Source organism: Diceros bicornis, chromosome 19, assembly GCF_020826845.1.
Source record: "Diceros bicornis minor isolate mBicDic1 chromosome 19, mDicBic1.mat.cur, whole genome shotgun sequence".
In the NCBI taxonomy this organism is placed as follows: domain Eukaryota; kingdom Metazoa; phylum Chordata; class Mammalia; order Perissodactyla; family Rhinocerotidae; genus Diceros; species Diceros bicornis.
Window position 1 is genome coordinate 2,051,323 of NC_080758.1, and position 20,670 is coordinate 2,071,992.

At 48.7% G+C, this 20,670-nt stretch overlaps 1 protein-coding gene across 2 annotated transcripts in view; it reads left to right on the forward strand.

Moving 5' to 3' along the window:
* The window catches only part of TAF4 (TATA-box binding protein associated factor 4), a 79,747-nt gene that overhangs the window by 49,658 nt on the left and 9,419 nt on the right, over positions 1–20,670 (forward strand). For both annotated transcript variants that reach the window (XM_058562373.1, XM_058562375.1), the window contains 11 exons: positions 930–1,049; positions 1,929–2,051; positions 4,296–4,385; positions 5,036–5,281; positions 7,537–7,684; positions 8,208–8,322; positions 10,624–10,793; positions 11,152–11,282; positions 12,181–12,306; positions 12,803–12,859; positions 13,296–13,415. In XM_058562373.1, the coding sequence (XP_058418356.1) occupies positions 930–1,049; positions 1,929–2,051; positions 4,296–4,385; positions 5,036–5,281; positions 7,537–7,684; positions 8,208–8,322; positions 10,624–10,793; positions 11,152–11,282; positions 12,181–12,306; positions 12,803–12,859; positions 13,296–13,415 (1,446 nt within the window). The remainder of the gene's footprint in view (positions 1–929; positions 1,050–1,928; positions 2,052–4,295; positions 4,386–5,035; positions 5,282–7,536; positions 7,685–8,207; positions 8,323–10,623; positions 10,794–11,151; positions 11,283–12,180; positions 12,307–12,802; positions 12,860–13,295; positions 13,416–20,670) is intronic.

Below are 20,670 nucleotides of genomic sequence, written 5' to 3' on the forward strand. Positions count from 1 at the left end.
CCTAAACGGCACGGGTGGGCAGGCAGGACCAGTCGTGCTCAGGGGCTACACTGCCCCCTACTTTCAGAAGTGGTAAGAAAGTAATGTTTAAAAAATGAGAGAGAAAATGTTGAAGGCTAAATTTATAAATTGGAAAAGTACTTATTAAAAAAACTCAATGAACATTTGTGTCATGATTATTTGGGTAGAATAGAAATCGCAGGAATTTGACTAAGCCAGCAGTTTGAGCTGCCTGAGTTGTTGATTGACGTGTAGCTGTCCATGTGCTTGAGTATATTTGTTTAGCAAAGTAACCCCTCCCAGCTAACACCGACTACCCGTTGATTCTCAAATCTGCCCTGAAAACCCCCTTTTCATGATGTTTCTTGATGAGACTTGCTTTTGGAGAGCAAGGAAAGGTCGTTCTGGTGGCGGAGGGGGAGGCAGGGACCCGCCACCCCTACCCCCCGATCTGACCCTGGTACTTCCCCCGCAGGAGGACAGCCCATGTGGATGTGAGGTCTTTGCCCTTCTTGTCACCAGCCTCTCTCTGTAAACCAGATGATGGATTTTTCAGTTGTAGTTTCTCTGTTTTGTTTTTTTAATTTCTGAGAGGTGGGATCTGGTTTAGTTATTAAAAGATAATTTCTCCTGGTCACCATGTGACTTAAGATTGACTTCTGACAGCCAGGTTCTTTCCGGCGATTGGCTTCATTTCTGTTAGATTTTGCTGCGGGTGCAAAATATTGCTTCCTCAGGTGCGTGAGACTGCAGTCTCAGGGGTGTGGTCTGTCATGGGGTCTTCCGTGGGCCCTTGAGGGTGCCTGTCCCACCAGCACACACTTGTCCAGCAGGGCACCGCCTGCTGCGGGGAGTCTCATTTTCTTTCGTGGGACGTGAAGGCGTTGTCCCCATAGCCTCTATTTACCTCGTGTTTTGGATTCTCGTAGCCTCAGCTTGTTCTGGGTGGTGCTGCCCAGACAACTTCCCTCGGGACGGCGACGGCTGTTCAAACGGGGACACCTCAGCGAACGGTCCCGGGGGCCACCACCACCTCCACAGCTGCCACGGTGAGTACCGCCTCGCCACGCCTCTCACCACCTGCCGGTCACAACACGGAGCCTGGAGGCGCCCTGGTCCACATCTGCCCGCATGCCGTCACCTCCCTTTCCTCCCAAGGGCCTGGGAGCTGCTTGGGACCGGCACAGGGGAGCTGCGGCCCCGGACATGCGGGTGCATCGGGGTGATGGCCCTGACGAGGTGGAGTCTGAGGGCAGGGGCCTCTCTGGGGCAGCAAGAAGGGCCCTGTCTTCCTGTGGGAGGCTCTTGGGCCGTACAGAAGTCTACGGTGATAAAAAAAGCCCAGACAGCCGTGTTGAAGGAGTAACAGTGCACTGTACGGAAGGTGCAGTCTGTAGAGCAGCTCTGCCATCCATTTGTATTTGTGCTTCCAGGCGTTTCCTCCACATGGAAGATCTTGAAACCAGTGGGATCATACTTTATTTAATAGACTTACTTTTTTCATGTTTTTTGCTAAGTATTTTTCATCATCTTTAGTAGCTGTCATAATTTAATTCCTTTTATTGTGCATTTAGATGGATATCAGTTTTTCTTTATGATAAGTGACATTATGGTGAACATCTTATAGATTCATCTTTTTAACATTTATGGTTATTCACTTAGTTACATGCCTGGAAGCAGAATTGCTGGGCTGAGGGAGATGTAACTTCGGTGTGCCTCTTGCTTTGTTGGTCAAATGGTCCTCAGAGCACATGTCCTGGTTTATACTCCCATCCACAGGCCGTGAGAGTTATTGCATTTTCTTGAAAGAAGTTTAGAGAAGAAATACACATTGCTTATATAGATATACATATCTTAGTTAAATTGAAAGCTGTGATGAAAATCTGCCTTTTAAGACCTTTTCACATATCTTTTTAACTTGAATCCAGGAAACTATGGAAAACGTGAAGAAATGTAAAAATTTTCTATCTACGTTAATAAAACTGGCTTCATCCGGTAAACAGTCTACAGAGACAGCCGCTAACGTGAAAGAACTAGTACAGAATCTGCTGGTAAGAGAACTTTCCCTTGGACCCTTTGCCATAAAGTGTTTGCATTTGCCGTTAGTAGGGCTGTAATGGAGGCAGGAGTCAGGAAGGTAGGGACACCCAAGGAAGGTCGTAGGAAGGCCGTGGGCAGAGGAAGTCCTGCCAGAGGTGTGCGTGGTCCTGCTGGGGACTCGGCCTTGAGTCTGGGCATTCTGGGGACTTGGCAGAGAGGCTGCCCTGCGGGTGGAGGCCAGTGCCCGGGCTGCCCTCAGCCTTGCCGTCCGCTGATCCAGTTGCGCCTCCCAGGGCGTTCGTGTGAAGAGCTGGCCCAGCGTCCAGCGGTGTTTTTGGAACCTCCTTTTCCAAGTCAGTTGGTTGCCACCAAAAATGTCATCTTAGCCTCAGAGGAGTGATTTTTAAATATACCTGATAGAGGATGGGTAAAAGTTTTCTCTCTCTCTCCTCTGTTTACCTCTCTTAATGGGGAATTTTAAACCTATACAGAAGTGGAAAGCAGAGTGTGCTGAGCCCCTGCATACCCATCTCCAGGCGTCATCAGTTGCCAATTCAAATCCAATTTTGTACCTGCTGCACCAAACCCATTGCCACCCATACCCTCCCCCCACTCCCATAAATACTTCATCACAGATCTCTGAACGGTGAGGGCACTTCTTAAACACATAACCGCCACACCGTTATCAACACACAAACACAAGAATCCCTCTGTAGCCCTCAAGGGCACAACCGGAGGGTTCACCCCTCCCGGCCGTCTCTGCACTACTGACAGCTTGTCCTGGTGGGGATTCAGTCCGCTGCATCTACTGAGTTGACTTTACATCTCTCTGAGCCTGAGCGTCCCCTCCTTCGTGCTCTGTTTTCTTTCCTTTCCATTTCTTTGTCGAGAAAACCTGGTTGGTTTAACGTGGGCTTTCGAGTGTTTTTCTGCTGGTGGAGTTTGTCAGCCCAGGCTATTGGCCTTCCTTCCGAGTGCAGCCAGCGCAGAGCCGAGGGGCGGGGCAGAGGGGAGCCCCCCCACCCCGGGGCTGCCGTGGACATGACAGGCTGGAGAACAGCGGCTCTCATGGATGGCGCATCCTCTGCTGAGGGGCTGGCTCTGCGCCCTACTCGCAGAGCATGTGGGTTTCGGTCTGGAAAGGAAAGAAGTCACGCTCTTGCAAGCAAATGATTGCTTCAGACCATGTACTTAAATGTTTTCAGGAAGGTTAGAGATTGAAAAATTATCTCACCTCCCACGAGGAGCAAGAACTCCCAGCTTTTTGTTTGTTTTCACTGCACCGTTCACCTTCTAGTGAAAATTTCTCTTTAGGTGCCCTTCCTTTTCACCCCCACGGTCCCTGTCTATTGTCCCGCCCCCTGCTGAAAGACTGCCCCCCTGTGCCACATTCCTGTCAGGGCACCAGAGCCCCCAGTCTGCCCTTCTTAGGCCACCTCTCTGCAGCCCTGGCCGCTACTGGCTGCTCCCTCCTCGAATTTGGTGTCAGTTAGCGCTGGGCTGGGCTGCTGGTAACAGGTGACCCCAGATAAGAGGGCGCAGGTCAGGCAGAGGCTTGCTTCCCCCCTGTAGGATCCTGGTGTCGGCAGGCCTGGGCTGGGGTGGTGTTCCCCTCTCAGGGCCCCCTGCTTGAGGGTGGCCCCGTGACACCCCGTCTTGTCACCTCTCTTACCCTCCCTGCCCTCACACCAGACTTGCTCTGGTTTCCAGAACAGAATCGTGCCCCTCTCATCTGGGTGCTCGCTCCCTCTGCGGGGAGCACCAGCCCTCCCTGCCCCGGGCTTCCTCTCGGTGGCTTGGGGGTCTTAGTGTACGTGTCATCCTTCCAGTAAAGTGTTCTTGAGTTCCTGTCTGTGCTACCCTGTGGGTCCTGTGCTCGCCGCGCTGACTTTGATGATAAGATTACTTTTAGGCTGGTCTGTCTCCTGACAAAGTACCTGACACGTGGGAGGCGCTTGGTAAATGTTGAGCGAAAGCTGGGCTTGAGTGAGACTCCTAAGGGAGATGAGTAGACCAGTGAGCCGCCCAGCTGGAGCCATAGCCTCAGTTGACCCCGAGGAGGGTCTAGGCGAGCGTAGGAAACCCGTATCAGGCGGGACACGCCGCATCCTGACCTTCCCGTCACCTCCGTCTAACACAAGACCTGGCGGAAAGAACAGTTGATCGTAAAACACGAGAACAGAGTGATGCTGAGTGAAGAGAGGTGTGTGAACTTTTATTCTTGGAAGAATTTCAATGTGAATTTTATTTTTAAGGATGGAAAAATCGAAGCAGAAGACTTCACTAGTAGGTTATACCGAGAACTTAATTCTTCACCTCAACCTTACCTTGTGCCTTTCCTGAAGGTAACTTCAAGACCCTTGTCCGGCACCGGTCACCTGCGGGCAGCGGCGGGCGGGCTCGTGCTGAGGGGAGGACTGGGGTCCCACAGGTGTCACCGATGTGTTGAAAAGTTTAAAGCACCCTGTGACAGAATAAGTTTTCTCTTAAGAGGCTTTTCTGTAGGTTATTAGACCCCTGACACTGGGCCATTCTGTTGTGTGGCGCCAGAGGGCCCGAGAAGAGCCTGCACTCCCAAAGCAGAGGGTGAACCCGCTGGGCAGCCCGTGAGCGTGCAGGCTGATGGGGGGTGCTCACCCCAGTTAGGACCAAAGGGTATCAACAGCATCAGTTTGTCCCCCTTAGATAACTTCTGCTGCCGTGATGTTCTTAAGAGCGTTTCAAAGATACTACTTTTTTGTTGGTTTGGTTTTTAGACCAGTTTTAGCTGGTTTTTACAGAGAATAATCTTGCTCAGGCGTGGGGGCGGGGGGGGGGGTGGTCTTAGTGAGTGTTGGATGCTGATGCCTGACATCCAGAGGCGTTTCCTTAAGGCTCTCAAACCTACGTTGTTTAGATTGAGAACTTTTTGTCAGAGTTGGATGTTTCTGAGTTTATGAGAAAGGAGCCTGGTGCCAGTGCCGCCCGCCAACCGTGTGTCTGTCTTTCCACCCAGAGGAGCTTGCCCGCCTTGAGACAGCTGACCCCTGACTCCGCAGCCTTCATCCAGCAGAGCCAGCAGCAGCAGCCGCCCGCCTCTCAGGCCACCACCGCGCTCACGGCCGTGGTGCTGAGCAGCTCGGTCCAGCGCACGGCCGGGAAGACGGCGGCCACCGTGACCAGCGCCCTCCAGCCCCCTGTCATCAGCCTCACGCAGCCCACACAGGTTGGCGTTGGCAAGCAGGGGCAGCCCACGCCGCTGGTATGAAGGCGAGAGCCTCACCCGTCCCTCCACTGCCTGTCTGCCCGCCTCTTAATAAATTGCCGTGGCTCAGAGAAACCTCCTCATAGGCAGGCAGGAGAGCTGCTAGGAAGAGGCTCGGGTGTCATCTTAAATAGAGTATCACTGTGGAGGCCAGGCCTTGCCGTTTTGTCATTTATTTCTCCGTAAAATGAAATAAGTATGTCGGCTTCTACTCACTGGCACAGCCATTGTCTGTATTGCGTGGGGCTGTTCCTGGTTTAAATGAGCACAGTGTGTGTCTGGTGCATCTTCTAGCTGGATGTTGTCTTTAATTAGGAGCCACGGCCCAAACACAAGAACAGACAGCACGTGCTTGGTGTTTGGCACGTCGGGCGGGTTGGTGAGCCTTTGTTTCGGGCGGATCCCAGCTCTGCGGCTGTAGCCTGGGCGTCCCTGGTTCTCGGGAGGTAAAGCTGCAGGCTCCCGACCGTTCGTTTATTTACACTTTGGATCCAGTGTCCTGAGCTCGGTGGCCAGAGAGGGCTGTCTCTGCCGGAGTGACATGTTGAGTGTGCTCATGGGTGGATTGGGTTCCCTGAGTGTAGAAAGGCAGGTTGCCTTTTTTTTTTTTTTTTTAATTTCAAAGGAGTTTCTCTCTCTAAAGACAGTTTAAAAAAGCGAACAGACAAACAAACAACACAGGCCCCCTCATCACTTTTGTAGGTCGTAGAGTGTATTTTATGATGATGCTCAAATGATAACCAAGTGGGTGATCACAGTTCATGAGGGTGTTCTCTCGTCTGCTCTGGTGAAAATCCACATGTGTTTTTGCCTGACTGGTGGTGAGGAAAACGGGCTGACGCTGCACATGGAGAGGGTTTCACTTGCCGAGGCCGAGGACCTGTGTGTGGTGCTCGGGCTGTAGGTGTGTGTGTGTAGAATCTGGCCCCTCGTTCCCTTGCACACCGTGGGGCAGAGATTCGCTGTGAACCTCGCTTTAATGTAGTGTAAGGACAGGACTGTCCTATTCGACAGCGACCGGGGCTAATTTACGCAGAAGGTGAGCGCTCTTGAAGAGAACTTGATGGGTAGTCATTTTTTCTCCAGAGGTTTCAGCTTTGGTGCGTAGTTGTGTGAGTGACATCATTGGTATTCTTTGGTTTGTAGACAGAGGCTGTCCTGTCCAGCAGGGTCACTTCCACGTTCTGCTTCCCTGCGTTCTGTTTGGCTTTGTGAGTGTGTGGAGGCAGCAGAGTGCGGTCAGACCGGAATCTGAGCCATTCTTTCTGTTCCTTGAAGCCTGCAGAGACGTGAAGACGGGAGGCTTTTCCCTGAGTTTATGGCAAACCCTCACCAGAACCGCTTTCATGAGGCAGTCATTGTCTTTACTCATCCTGTAAAGTGTGAACTTTCATAGGTTTTGTTGCAGAAACAGTTTGATCACAGGGCACTACCCTCTCCCCTCTGTGAGTGTCCCATACCCACTGGATCACCTTGGTAAAATTCAGAAGCTGAATTCTGAAACATCTGGTCCCAGGGGTCCCAGCATAGGGAGTGCTCAGTACTGCCAGCATTTGGAGTGCTGCTGTGTGCCAGGGCTGGGAGAGCTAGGCTGGACGCAGAGAGAGTAAACTGGTGGATGGGTAGCACCTTGAGCAGAAACGGAGGCCGAGTGTGTGCTGGCCGGCGGGAGTGGAAGGCAGGGTGGCGCACAGTTGCGCAGGCCCTGGAGTAAGAGGAGAAGCGGGCACGCAGCCGGGACGGGACTCCTCGCCAGGGGCACTTCCTGGGAGCTCAGCCTCGGCCTGGTGTGAGCGGGCAGGCTGTGTCTGGGGGACAGTAGGAGAGGCCCTTCTTTGAGGGCCAAGTTCAAGGCAGGATATTGGAAATCCCCCCCAGTGTAAAAGCCACCTTGCCTCTTAGAGAAAATATGGAGGAGGAAAAAACACTTGCCCTGTAGCCCCCAGGCAACCATATCCCGTCTGCCGACATGTGGGGAGAAGCCATCTGTTCCCCACTGGATTGCTGAGCTCAGCAAACGCTCCTCCTCCAGGCACTGACCTCAGGGCGCCACATGCAGCTTCCAAGTACCAGATCTGCCCCAAAGGGTGTGCTTTTTGTAGTGCCTGAACGGGTGCCACCCATCTGACCCTGCCCTGGTCCTATGGTGGCCTCCCTGTCGCCATCCAAGGCGGGGGACCTCGGGCTGGGGACCGGGCGCCGACAGCTCTCAAGGTGGGGTATGCTCACGACTTCTGTGGGCTCTGCCTCAGGTGATCCAGCAGCCGCCCAAGCCTGGAGCGCTGATCCGCCCCCCACAGGTGACGTTGACGCAGACGCCTATGGTGGCCCTACGGCAGCCTCACAACCGCATTGTGCTCACCACGCCACAGCAAATTCAGCTGAACCAGCTGCAGCCAGGTGAGGGCTCACGGGCCGCGGGCACCCGAGATGCATGGCCTGTCCCAGGGCCACTCACTAGACATCCTATTTTACTATTTTTTTTTTTATTGTGGTGAAATACACATAATATAAAATTTACCATTTTGGCCATTTTAGGCGTACAATTCAGTTTTATTAATTACATTTACATTGTTATGCACTGTAAATGCACTGTAAATGATGGAGGTCAACATGATTCTTAAAATTATATATAGTTAACACAGATAGTTTCTTCTACTCCTGCACTTAAAAAGATTTGGTGAGATACAGGAAAATAAATGCTTGAGAGATGCCACTTTTTCCCCTAATTTAGTTAGTAAGCCAGTGTTTTTAAAAACTTTGTTGTGGCGGGTTAGGGGAGTGACGTTCTTCCCTTGGGCCCATCAAGCACCAGAGCCAGTGGCTCCTCAGCAGAGCCTCGAGTGGCTTCTGTCATGTCGGAAATACGACGTACACCATCTGTGTCTGTCGGTGGGTATACCCTGTGTCTCTCGTTCTGTAGTCCCTGTGGTGAAACCTGCTGTGTTACCTGGAACCAAAGCTCTTTCTACTGTCTCGGCACAAGCTGCTGCTGCTCAGAAAAATAAACTCAAGGAGCCCGGGGGAGGCTCGTTTCGGTAAGGAGTGAGCCCACCTGCACTATACCTCACGCGGTGAGATCTGTCCCATGGGCGGGTCCTGCCCCATGGCACTGGCCGCTAGTGGATTTGAGACCCTGTTCTTTCCATGCTTGATTCTGACCTTCGTGTGCATGTTTTTACACAAAGTTAGCTCAGGGAGGTTTGCTGCCAGGCACACTGCAGGACAGCAAACCAACGGATTTTCTACGTAAACTAATAGAAAATTCATTTTTATACTATTATAGCTTAGCATTCTGAGTGCATTGCAATCATAATATACAATGCTTCACTTGCCCTTGTTTCAACATTAGAACCTTCAGAAATGATGTACTTTGGTCTCTTGACGAGCAGCTGGTCTGAGCCTTGTCGTAGGTGAGGAGTTACATGTCGGGGTCATGCGCAGTAGAAAGGGCTGTAATAATGACTTTCGTTACGATCAAGCAGTAGGAAAGTACATGTTTCAGGAGGCTTTTGTGGGACCTTCCCTTCCCGGACACTTCATCCTTAATGGCTTTAGGCGGGTGGAGCAGGGTTGGGGATGGCAGTGGTGGGAGCTATGTGGCCCGAACCGTGGTCAGCGCCCAAGCAGGGTGAGAAGGGCTGCGTGCCTGGGGCAGCATGGCACGGAGGGCCAACCCCCAGTGGGGTGGGGAGGATGTCCGCGTGGAAGAGGGTCTCGTGGTGGAGGTGGGAGAGAGGTCCATGTGCAGATCAGAAAAGGAAATGGACGAAGGCTACGGGAAGCCTTGGTTTCTTCCTGTCAGGGAAGGGAGTTAGAAAAACAGAAAGAGAGTAAACTAGAATGAACGCTGTGGTTTCGGGTTTGAATTGGACACACCAGTGTAGACTCATGGGTCAGTGTACATAGATAGTTGCTGAACAAACTACAGATGGAAATTTCTCACTCTGCCCACTGAGGGAGCCTGGGAGCAGTGACACCCCGATGGCAGCGAGCACACCCAGCACTCAGATCTCATCTTCTGAAAACCGTTTTCCACTGCAGTGACCAGGGTGCCTTAGAAAGGCTGATTCCAGGGCCAGGGTAAGGCGAGTGCAAGATGAGCTTAGCACATCTTGTTAGGTCAGAAGGCGGTGTTCAGAGGTGGATGGGCACATGTCACAGTTCGCTGAAGTCACCTGGGACTGGCCTCCCCAGGATCTTCCTGGCCTCCTCTGTAGTAATAGACTGTACCCACTGAATAAGACAGGAACCCATGAGCCTGTAAAAATGAACAAATGGAAAGTTTACGAGGAACGGGATGTGCGCAGCTTCAGAGCATCTCCCCCGAGGTCCTCACTGACCACACTGGGGAAGGAGCGCCCTGACGGTGGGGCAGGCAGGGACCACCGGGCTGGAGCTCGGAGTGCAGTCAGTAAGGGACAAGGAAACCCAGCCTCTGAGGGAGGGACGAGTGTGGCCACGGGACTCATGTGAGATTCCTGCCAAAGACACATCGCCCACGTCTCATGACGAGGGGACGTCATGTCCCAGAAAACGAGGACGTGCAGCAAAACACCTGGGCTGTGACCTTCCAAGGGTCAAGGGCACGAGAGTCAAGGAGAGGCTGAGGGACGTTCCGGGCCTGAGGAGGCTGGAGAGACACGACAGCGGAACGCAGCACGTGATTCTGAACTGGGCCCTTTTGCTGGGGAAGACGCTATCAGACAGCTGGCCAAACTTGGGAGGGTGTGAGCGTGGTGGTGGTGCGGCGCGGTGGGTGGCCCGGTTTTGGAGGTCACCCCTGGTTCTGTAGGGGATGCCCTGTCCACAGGGAGCACACTGGAGTGTTCTGGGTGTGGGGTCAGGTCGGCAACTTACCCTCAAGTGATTCAGGAAGCAGAAGTTCTTTATGCTGTGCTCCAGCTTTGCTGCGAGTTTGTGATTGTTTAAAAAATACATTATTGCTCTGTGATTTTTTTTAAAAGTTTCCCTTAGAACAGACTCCTTGAAGCGATGACTAGAGTGTTGTTGGGTTTTGCTCTCTCTGAACTTAGCATTGACTATGGGGGAGCCCTCTGCACACATCCCTCTGCAGAGACTCACGTTCGGCTTTAACCTGAGTGGTCCTTACTTTAAAAGAACAGATTTGCTTTCAAAGAAGACCAAAAGGCTCCCTTGTTCGGTTGACAGCACAGTGCAGGAGGCGGCTGGCTGGACGCATGCCTGGAGGAGACATTAGCTGTGCTTCCTGCAAGGAGTCCCCTGCCTCCCATTTATCACCTGCTAAGTCAGGACCACCTGAATGGGCCTGACGCTTTCCTTGTTCAGTTAGAGTGGTCTTTTCTTCTTTTCTGAAGGGACGATGATGACATTAACGATGTTGCGTCGATGGCTGGAGTAAACCTATCAGAAGAAAGTGCAAGAATATTAGCCACTAACTCTGAATTAGTGGGCACCCTAACGCGGTCCTGTAAAGACGAAACCTTCCTCCTCCCAGCACCTTTACAAAGAAGGATATTAGAAATAGGTACGTTTGTGTTTCGTAACTGTCCCTAGGACTTCCGGCGTCCACACGTGGGCTTGGTGTGAACCATGTCTTAGTGTGAAGCTGTCCTCCGCCAGCAGCTCCTCTGTCAGGGTGCGTGGGCTTCAGGTGAACACTCCTTGTACCTTGTCACGTATTTTGCCCGGGTTGTACTTTCCACATGGTTGACGGTGATGTTCTCAGGGAGCTGGAGCAGGTGTAGACCACCCTCTCTCACGCCATGGGCCTGCCTCTGCTGCCCTTAGATCGCATAAAGTGAAACTGGTGGATAAGAGAGAAACAGTGAAGTAGGAGGACAGGAAAGTGCCTGCATGACTGTGAGATGTTGCCTGACCCCCAGGTAAGAAGCACGGCATCACAGAATTGCATCCAGACGTGGTCAGCTACGTGTCACACGCCACGCAGCAGAGGCTACAGAACCTTGTAGAAAAAATATCAGAAACGGCTCAGCAAAAGAACTTCTCTTATAAGGTAACGTGCTGTTTTCCTGAGGCTGTCCTGTCAGTTCCCAGTCTAGTGCTGCCTAGGAGCCTCCTTCCCACGTCCAGGCACAGGGGGAGGTGGCCACAGTGAGCTGGTTTTGAATTTTCCCCAGAACCAGATTTTGGGAAGATTCTGCTTCTTTTAGCCCCATGGTGCTCTTGGGTACTCTGTCCACTCAGGCTGGGGAAGGAGGAATGGGACCTGTGTGAGGATGTGCTAAAGGGATCTCAGCTCGGCACGGCTGGGGCGGAGGGTGACCTCTTCAGCTTGGGAGATGATGGAGTCTTCTGCCCGTGTCCACTCTGGGGTTCCCAGCACCCGTGGCCCAAGCTAAGCCTGCATACCGAGGGCCTCTGGCTTGCTCATGCTCCCGTGACTCCGAGCGTTGCCCTGTTTTGTTTGTGGAGGCTCACCTGCACGAAAGCCCCAGCCTCGCACAGCAGGTTTCAGAGCAGAACCGCCTCCCTCCTCAGTCACACGAACGCTACCCTGGAGGGTACCGTGGAGCCGCCAGGAGTGGGCCGCACCACGTGAGGCGGGTGCTGCTCGCTTGCCCAGGCAACAGCGCCTTCCAAGCAGCAGTTAAAATAAAAGCATGTAGCCATTTTCCTTTGAAAATATTTATGTTACTAAAAATTTATAATTGTTACTTAAAAAATCAAACAATACCAAAGTATATCAAATGGAGACTCCTCCATGACCCCCAAGATAACTCACCCAAGACTTTCTTCTCTGCGTGTTAGCGTCCAGAGCACTTCAGATGCAGATTGGTCTGGAGGTGAGAGGAGTCTGGGTCTGCGTGGACCACGGGAGGGAGGGGTGCTACGCAGGCTGTCCAGCTGGGTTCCCAAATTTATGACCAACAGTACTTTTGCCTTTTTTGTAGGATGATGACAGATATGAGCAGGCAAGTGATGTCCGGGCGCAGCTCAAATTCTTTGAACAGCTTGATCAAATTGAAAAACAGAGGAAAGATGAACAGGAGAGAGAAATTTTAATGCGGGCGGCAAAGGCAAGTGCTTCTGCCTCACTCCGGTGGCTTGCTCTCCCCCCCTCGGTCCTGGGCACGCACAGACACACACAGGGTGTCCGCCAGCCAGCGCGGTGTTTGGGCCTGGCCTTGAAGAGGACGTGACGCATGAGATTAGCAGCGGAGCGGGGCGGGAAGCCTCGGGAACCTGCAGGACCCGTAACTGAGTCTGGAGCCCTGCGGCCTGTCCTGGCCACCATCCCCATGTTGCATGAGATCAGATTCCTGCAGCAGGAGAGGTCAAGACCATGTTTGAGTTCTAATATCCAAATGGTATTGAGTTTCTTAAGAATAATGGGGTTTTTTTCATAATATGTAACCTATAGTTTCATCTTTTTGTTATAAGCATTTAAAAAAGTTAATATGCATTCTGTCATATGACTTAGATGTTATTGTATCGTGAATAAGATAACATATTTGTTAGATGATACACATTTAGGTCACAACTTCTTTTTCTTTTCACTTCTTTGAAAAATAGTCTCGATCCAGACAAGAAGACCCAGAACAGTTAAGGTTGAAACAGAAGGCAAAAGAGGTAAGCTTTTTTAGTTAAGAACCTTTACTACACACTTGAAAATATGTTCATATCCAGCCTAAACATCCGACAAAAGAGAACGGGTAGGACGGCGCTGGCACTTCTGTGTGGCGGGCGCTTATGTAGCCGTGTAACACGTTTGCACAGGGGGTCCCCGTGCAAACAGTTTGTGTCCTGCTTTTAGATTTGATGGTAAGTCCTCCTTGGGTGTGGTTAGTGTCTATCCTTTTTAAATTTGTTCATTTTCTTTTTAAGATGAGCATCTATTACTTTGTTATTTTTCTGATTGTAGAATATGCTTACTATAAAAAAAGTCAAAATATTAAATTTTAGTTTAGAAAATTTCAGAAAACCCTTTGATGTCTATGTATTAGTTTTGTACTAAGTAGAAAACACATGCCTGAAGTGATATTCCTGTTCCCTTTTCAAAACAAAGATGCAGCAGCAAGAGCTGGCACAGATGAGGCAGCGAGATGCCAACCTCACGGCACTAGCCGCAATCGGGCCCAGGAAGAAGAGGAAAGTGGACTCTCCGGGCCCGGGCTCGGGAGCAGAGGTACAGCAGCATCTGGGGATCGAGGGCTGGAGGGGCCGGGGGGCATAGCACACTCAGGAGAACTGGCTTCCTTACATTTACATGTTGTCGCCCCTCCCTCGGGATACTTGCCTCATGGTTGATACTTTAAATCCGAATCAGCTTATCTGTAGATGTCACATGAGATACAGCTTCTTTCCAGAAGGAAGTTTGATCCCTATAGTTTAATATGGCGAGATGTAGACTGACCTTGAAAAGAATGTGGGGAGATTATAACTGTCAGAAGAATGACCTTCGTGGGGTAACTATTCTTTGTGAACGGCGAGTGTGAGATGAGCGTGTAGCAGAACGGATAATTCCCAGCATGAAGGAAGGGAGATGTTAGCGGTTTCTGTTTGTCCAAATTTTGTTAGTTTCTTGTTTGGTTTGTTGTCCTATCTTTATATATAGTTATAAACCCAACATTAAAGTATTGTTATTTTTGCTTTAAACTGTCACTTGTTTTTTAAATAAATTACAGTAGGAAAGAAAACGTCTTTCTGTTTACCTGCTTTTATGTATCATTCCTGGTGTTCTTCACTCCTCCCTCGAGGTCCGAGTCTCTGTCAGCGGTATTTCCCTTTAGCTTGAAGGACAGCATTTAGCGTCTCCTGTAGTGCAGTCTGCTGGCAGCAGATTCTCTCAGCTTTTGTTTACTTGACGGTTGCATTTCACCCTCAGTTTTGAACGATATTTTCCCTGAATATAAAATTCTGGGTTGACAGTTTTTTTCTTTCAACTCTGTTTTTTTTCCATTTAAGATTTAATTTCTGCTACATTCTTGAATAAGCCACGCAAATCCAGATATACATAACTTAATTTTACAGAACTACGGACTAAAAGGGATAAGTGAGTCTGGGAATTAGTCATCCTTTATGTTTGTTCTTCTATTCCTTGAACCCCTCTGTGGGACTGCTGGGTTCTTTCATATTGCCGAGGAAATTTCTATTACATGTGATCATGTTCCAGGTCACGAAAAAAGATGTGGAGTTTCCCAACGTGTTTTGCAAAATTGCAAAACTCCTCTTCTTCACGCTGCTCCACAGCTGTAAATGTGTGGCCATCTTCCCACTTCTGAAGGACACTGTTCCACTGTCTTCCATGGTCCCACCATAGTTTTTATCCTTGTTCCTTGTGCGTAATAAGTCCCACTGCTCTGTTTTGAAATTGTCATCTTAATTTTTAGAAGTTTGTGTTGTGTTTAGACTTGGTTCTTTTGATATTTAGGCTGCTTGGGGTTCTTAGATCTGTAGGTCAGTGTTTTTCCTCAAATTTGGAACATTTTTGCATTTATTTCTTCAAAATTTTTTTCTGTTCCAGTCTTTTTTCTACTGGGACTCCCACTTACACATGTATTAGACTTTATTTTATTTTTTTTTAAATTTTATTTATTTATTTTTCCCCCAAAGCCCCAGTAGATAGTTGTACGTCATAGCTGCACATTCTTCTAGTTGTATGTGGGACGCGGCCTCAGCATGGCCAGAGAAGCGGTGAGTCGGTGTGCGCCCGGGATCCGAACCCAGGCCGCCAGCAGCAGAGCGCGCACACTTAACCGCTAAGCCATGGCGCCGGCCCTGTATTAGACTTTAGATGTTGTCCTGTGGGTCTCTGAGACTGTGTTCATTCTTTAATCTTTTTTTCTCTCTTCTTCAGACTGGATAATTTCTGCTGATTTATCTTCAGGTTCCCTGACCACGTGGAGTTCTGTCATCTCTAGTCGGCTGTTGAGCCCATCCAGTGAAGTTTTCATTTGTTAATGTATTTTGCAGTTCTAGGATTTCCATTTAGGTCTTTTTTGTGGTTTCTAATTCTTTGCTGAGATTCCCTGTCTGCTCTCTTACTGAGACATCTTTTCCCTTCGTTCTTTGAGCTTATTTATAAAGGCTGCTTTCCTGTCTGTCAGGTTCAGCATCTGGGCCATCTCAGGTTCCATCTCTGCTGGCTGCTTTTTTTTCCTCAAGGTGGAGCACATTTTCCCATTTCTCTGCATGTCTGGTGATAGTTGCTCGAGAGCTGGGTGTTGTGGACGACGTGTTGAGACTCTGGGTTTTGTCTTCCTCTGATGGGTGTGGATTCTTGTTTCAGCTGGCGGTTTGGCTCCTGGCTGCTCATCTGGGACCAGTGTGCTTTGTTTTCGCTGTGGAGTTAGGCAGGATCTGTGGAAGCCCACGGTGTCTCTGAAGCCCCTCTTTCCTCGCAGGACCCACCCTGCCTTCCATGTCCAGGCTTGGTTAGGGTGTGGTCCTGGCTCCTGGGGAAAGGCCTTTTGGCATCTCAGCTGGATGCCTGAAGTGGGAACAAGGTCTTGCCGCGAAGGCAGGCTGGACTCCTTCGAGGACCGTGGTTTTGTGCACGTGTTTTGCTTGCTACAGAAGTAATCCGTTATGTGGCAGTTACGTACTGTGCTCTCTCCTTTTAGCCCTCCTTTAATTTTCATTCCATAAGTAGCTAGACATTTAATACTAACGACTAGTCTTTATGTGACGTCTGTTTTGTCATTTTGGTTTTCTGAATCTCATTCTCTACCAGTTCTTTTGGAATGGTTCATGGGGACAGTGTTCCCCTAATTCTTGCATGTTGATGACAGTTTGTGCCCTTGATACTTAAAGGTCAGTCTTGATAGCTATAAAATCCTTGGCTCGAATTTTCTTTCCTTGAGAATCTTCAATGTGTTACTCCAGGTATTTTTTTCCTGGCATAAAGTGTTGCTGTTGAAGTCTGATAATAATCTGATTTTATTTCTCTTGTATGTCACGTGTTCTTTTTGCCCAAAGATGCCCAAAGAATTCTTTGCTTTAAATTTAGAGTCTTTAATTTTACTTAAAATTGGTTATTCTGGATCGGCATTCTCAGGTATAGGTTGTGTTCTTTCAAATGCTGTTTTATATCTTTTCTTATTCAGAAACATTTTCTTTAATGATTTTTTTGTTCGTTTTCCTCTTCAGAGACTCCATTTATTCATATGTTGTATCTACTTTACCTGCTGTCAGTATTTGTCACTTTCTCTTGAATTCTTTTAATCCCTCTCTTTTTAAAAAATTGTATATTTTTATCCTTTTCACCTTCTTAATTCCTTCTTAAGTTATTATTTATTGTGTTTATTTGCTCTTGTGTTCTTTTTAGTTTAGTCTTCGTTTCTCAAATGAAATTTTGTTTTATTTCTAGTTTTTTCCTTCACTTTGTCACCTCATTTCTGAATTTTGCTAATTATGCTTTATGTTGTTCTTTCATGCCTTTTATCCTTTTCTTAGTGTCTTCTAGCTTGTTTTGAAATAGAGCATTACAGTTTGATCTGTCTTGATGACATCTTTTGAGTGTTTCTCATCGTTGGTGGGGATTTTAGTCTGCTCCTTATTTGGTTTTTCTTATAGTAACTTGTACAGGGTTTGACCTTGATGCTTTTCTGTTGCTCACTTCTGTGTGAATTTAGTTTTCTTGAACTTTTAAGAGAAGGGGTGGCTTGAGGTAGGTTTGCTAATGCCACTGAGCTCCTCAAATGTTGTTTTCCTGTAGTGATAAAAATGAGGCAGCTTGCTCTCTGAGATTTCACGGCTCTACTCTCCCCCGAGGCTTTTACGTGGACCTTTCTTTGTTTCCGTTGTCCCTGTCCTGCTCTGCTTTGATTTCACTCCTTGAAGTCCCTCTGCGTGAGGCCGTGTGCCGATGGGGCCCTTGCGGCTCAGCGTGAGAGTGTCTGAGGGTGAGGCTGCTGCCGGGTGGAGAGGGCCCTCCCGGGTTGAGCTGCTGCTCTCAGGTGAGCCCACCACTCTTCCCAGTGAAGACTGCTGCTCCTGGGCTCTCAGGCCTGCTGGACGCCCGGTTGCCTTTCTCTGATTTATCTTGCACAGTCGTGCAGGACCGTTCAGGCTGGGGCTGCTTGCAGTCCCTCTTCACTGGCTTGTTCTAAACGTTGTCTGCTGGTTTTGGTTTTGCTGTCTAGTTCCTCTGTGTTTTGTGTGGGTCTTTTGGAAAATCCAAAAACTTTGCTCCCTCTGTTGCCGTCTTCCCAGAATATATTGATTAACTTTTTTCAAAATGTTTTTCTTTTACTTTAAAATAGTTTCAAACTGACAGAAAAGTTGCAGAAATAGTACAAAGAACTCCCTTCATGGAGATTCTCAATTCTGAAAATTTTATCACATTTATTTCATCACTCTGTCTCTCTCCACACACACAGGTACGTGTGTGTGTGCATTTGTGTATTTTATATATATCTATAGCAGATCCTTTTCTGATATGATGCCCTGTCTCCCCTAGATCCTAATACTGTCAGGCACTCTCCTTTGTTACTGCTGCACAGCCCTCCCCAGGAGATCAGCACTGATGCACCACCACCAACCAGTCCTCAGACCTGTTCACCTTTTACCTGTCCTGCCAGCGTGTCTTTTTGTCTTCAGTTCAGGAACATGTGGCATCCAGTTGGAATGCCATGTTAGTCTCTTCCGAATCTCCCCCTTCTTGACAGTGTTAAAGAGGACAGGACTTTCGTTCTGTAGGGTGATGCTCAACCTGGGTCTGTGTGATTTTGGCAGAAAGACCTCAGTATCGATGGTGCTGTGTGCTTAGTTCATCACATTGGGAGGCACGTCATGTGGATTCTCTTACACTGGTGATCTTGACCTCAATTACCTTGTTAAGTTGGGATCTTCCAGGTTTCTCCACTGTACAGTCCTCGTTGTTCTCTTAGTATTTAATAAGGAGATATTCCAGGATTACGCAGATAGTCTGCTCCTCATTAGACCTCCACCAGCCCCTGCACCCATTCATGACTCCCGCCTGCACCAGTGACGCCATGATAGGTGCCAAATTGTGATTATCTGTTTCTATCACACCCTTCTACGTTTGTTAGTTGCCTTCTACTGTAACGAAGAGCTTTCCCTTCTCCCTCATTCATTCATTCATTACTTTATCACAGTAGTATGGACTCGTGGATTCCTATTGTATTCAGTGGGTTGTAATCAATACTCTCATTATTTCTAGATTTGGTCAGTGGAAGCTTCTTCAAGCTGGTTTCTATATCCTTTTGAAACGTTGCCCTCGCTCTTTAAGCATTACCTGTTTCACTGGCATGAGAGGTATCCAGGTGCCTCTTGTACTTCCCCTGCCCTCACCAGCAGTTACTCCTGGGAGCCCTGCTTCCTTTCAGTGGAGGATGGTATTTAGAGACCAAGATCTGAGCACTGTGTGTGCTGATTGCTTCAGGGGGGTCCTTGCTTCCAGGCACCTCAGCAGTCAGAGCCCAGGAATGTATGTGCGTGTATAGGTGTGTGTGTGTGCATGTCTGTATGTGTGTACGTGCATGTGTGCATGTGAGCATGTGTGTGAGCCTGTGTGTGTGCATGCATGACCCTTTTTGTATCTAAAACAATCCTGTGCATTCATGTGAACACTCAGATTCTAGTCCAGCACCCAGGGCTTTTTTCTGGCCTTCTTCCTTCCCTTGCTTATGAATCCCTTCTCAGTGAGAAGTCTAGTTCCCATTGTTTGCAGTGTATTTGTTTTTTTTGCCCAGTGTAACCAATTTCCCAGCCACTTTGGCTGCTGGGGTCCCTGTGCTAGGAGGGGAGGGTAGATGGGAAAGGCATACTGATTAACTTTGGATTTAGGTGTTAAAATATCCAGTTACCTCTGAAGCACAGAAGAAGGACATGTGCTTCCAAACTCGTGGGGAGGGGTGGGCGTGAGGGAGGAGTGTGGCGTGTGATGGGACGAATAGAGAGCCTGAATGACAGCGAGAAGGAAGCATGTCTCCAAAGACTGTTTATGAGGTTCTTTCATACATTGTTGGATTTTCCTGTTTTTGAACGTTAGGGATATTTGTGTATTATATAGGTAACGAGTAACACAAAATCCAGAACTTTTGCAGTCCTCCATGTGCCTTTCTTCATCAGAGATAATGCTCAATTTCTTTTCTTTTTCTTGTTTTTTAGTTTAGCAGTATTTCCTTGGGTATGTCTTTTTTTTTTTGTGAGGAAGATCAGCCCTGAGCTAACATCTGTGCTAATCCTCCTCTTTTTGCTGAGGAAGACCAGCTCTGAGCTACCATCTATTGCCAATCCTCCTCTTTTTTTTCCCCAAAGCCCCAGTAGATAGTTGTATGTCATAGTTGCACATCCTTCTAATTGCTATATGTGGGACGCAGCCTCAGCATGGCCGGAGAAGCAGTGTGTCGGTGCGCACCGGGGATCTGAACCTGGGCCGCCAGTAGCAGAGCGCGCGCACCCAACTGCTAAGCCATGGGGCCAGCCCCCTGGGTGTGTCTTTTTTAAAAATACTTTTTAGGGGCCAGCCCCAGTGCGCAAGTGGTTAAGTTCGGTGTGTTCTGCTTCGGAGGCCCGGGTTTGGTTCCTGGTCACGGACCTACACCACTCAGCAGTGGCCGTGCTGTGGCAGCAACCCACATACAAAATAGAGGAAGATTGGCACAGATGTTAGCCCAGGGCAAATCTTCCTCGGCAAAAAAAACCCCAAAACTTTATTTTGTACTAATTTTAGATACAGAAAAGGTACAAAATAGTGTAGAGTTTCTATATCTCCCTCACCCAGCTTCCCCCAGTGTGAAACATTGGTATGATACTGTTAACTAAAGACCTTATTTGATTTTGTTTTTCAGAATTTAATTTTTTAAATTAATAAGCTTTATTTTTTAGAGCAGTTTTAGGTTCATAGCAAAATTGAGTGGAAAGTACTGAGATTTCCCCTATTCTCCCTGCCTCCACACATGTATAGCCTCTGCCATTATCAGCATCCCCTGTCAGAGTGAGACTTCGGTTGCAATTGATGAATCTACACTGACACATACACACCCAGAGTCCATAGTTTACCTTAGGGTTCATCTTGGTGTTGTACATTCTGTGGGTTTGGACAAATGTATAATGACAGGTGTCCACCATTATAGTATCACACAGAGTAGTTTCACGGCCCTAAAAATCCTCTGTGCTCCACTTATGCATTCCTCCCCCAACCCCTGGCAACCACTGGTCTTTTTACTGTCTCCATGGTTTTGCCTTTTCCAGAATGTCAGATAGTTGGAACCATAGCATACGTAGCCATTTCGGATTGGCTTCTTTCACTTAGTAATATGCATTTAAGTTTTCTGCATTTCTTTCATGGCTTGACAGCTCATTTCTTTTTAGCTCTGAATACCATTCCGTTGTCTGGATGGACCACAGTTGATTTATCCATCCACCCACTGAAGCACACCTTGATTGCTTCCAAGCGTTGGCAATTATGAATT